This window comes from Priapulus caudatus, unplaced genomic scaffold (genome assembly GCF_000485595.1).
Source record: "Priapulus caudatus unplaced genomic scaffold, Priapulus_caudatus-5.0.1 Scaffold18248, whole genome shotgun sequence".
Lineage (NCBI taxonomy): Eukaryota > Metazoa > Priapulida > Priapulimorpha > Priapulimorphida > Priapulidae > Priapulus > Priapulus caudatus.
Genome location: NW_014595309.1, coordinates 1 through 628, shown reverse-complemented (window position 1 = coordinate 628; position 628 = coordinate 1). Strand labels below are relative to the sequence as shown.

The 628-nt window shown below is 67.2% G+C and overlaps 1 protein-coding gene across 1 annotated transcript; it reads left to right on the top strand.

The window, feature by feature from the left end:
• Positions 1–141: 141 nt before the first annotated feature.
• Positions 142–622, top strand: LOC106820523 (serine/arginine repetitive matrix protein 1-like; the record flags this gene model as incomplete). Its single annotated transcript, XM_014825033.1, has 1 exon — positions 142–622. A coding segment is annotated over one exon (481 nt), but the record flags the coding sequence as incomplete, so codon positions are not given.
• Between the last annotated feature and the right edge of the window lie 6 nt (positions 623–628).

Here is a 628-nt window from a genome sequence, read left to right as displayed (position 1 = left end):
GAGAGAGTGAGAGAGAGAGAGAGAGAGAGAAAGACAGAGAGACAGAGTGTGTGAGAGAGAGAGAGAGAGAGAAAGACAGAGGGATAGCGGGATAGAGAGATTTTCCCGGCGTGTTCCTAACTCCGTTACTCCGTCTCACAGGTCTCAAGTCTCGGAGAGCCCGAAAAAACCGTCGCCATCGCCCGCCAAGAGGGGGCGCCGCGGTCAGAAGAGGGGCTCGCCTGTTGCCGCCGGCGACTCGTCCGACCATCACACTCCGTCGCCGCGGCGACGCGGGAGACAGCCCAAGCAGCCTCCCAAGCCAGAGGAGGAGCCAGAGGAGGAGGAAGAAGAAGAGGCGGCAACGCCCACCAGGGGCCGCCGAGGTTCGCAGAAGAAGGCGTCGCCGAGAAAGAGCGCGGGCAGAGGGCGCCCCTCCGCGTCGCCGGCGAAGAAGGCGACGCCAACCCGAGGTAGGGGGCGCCGGTCTCTGCCCGAGGACGAGGCGCCAGCAGAGGTCGTGACCCCGACGAGGGCGCGTAGGGGGCGCCCGCCACAGCGGGCCCCGCCCGAGAAGGAGGAGGAGGAGGGGGCGGGAGAGGAACCCAAGGAGGAGGTGGTGACTGGGAGGAGTGGCCGCCGGGCCGCC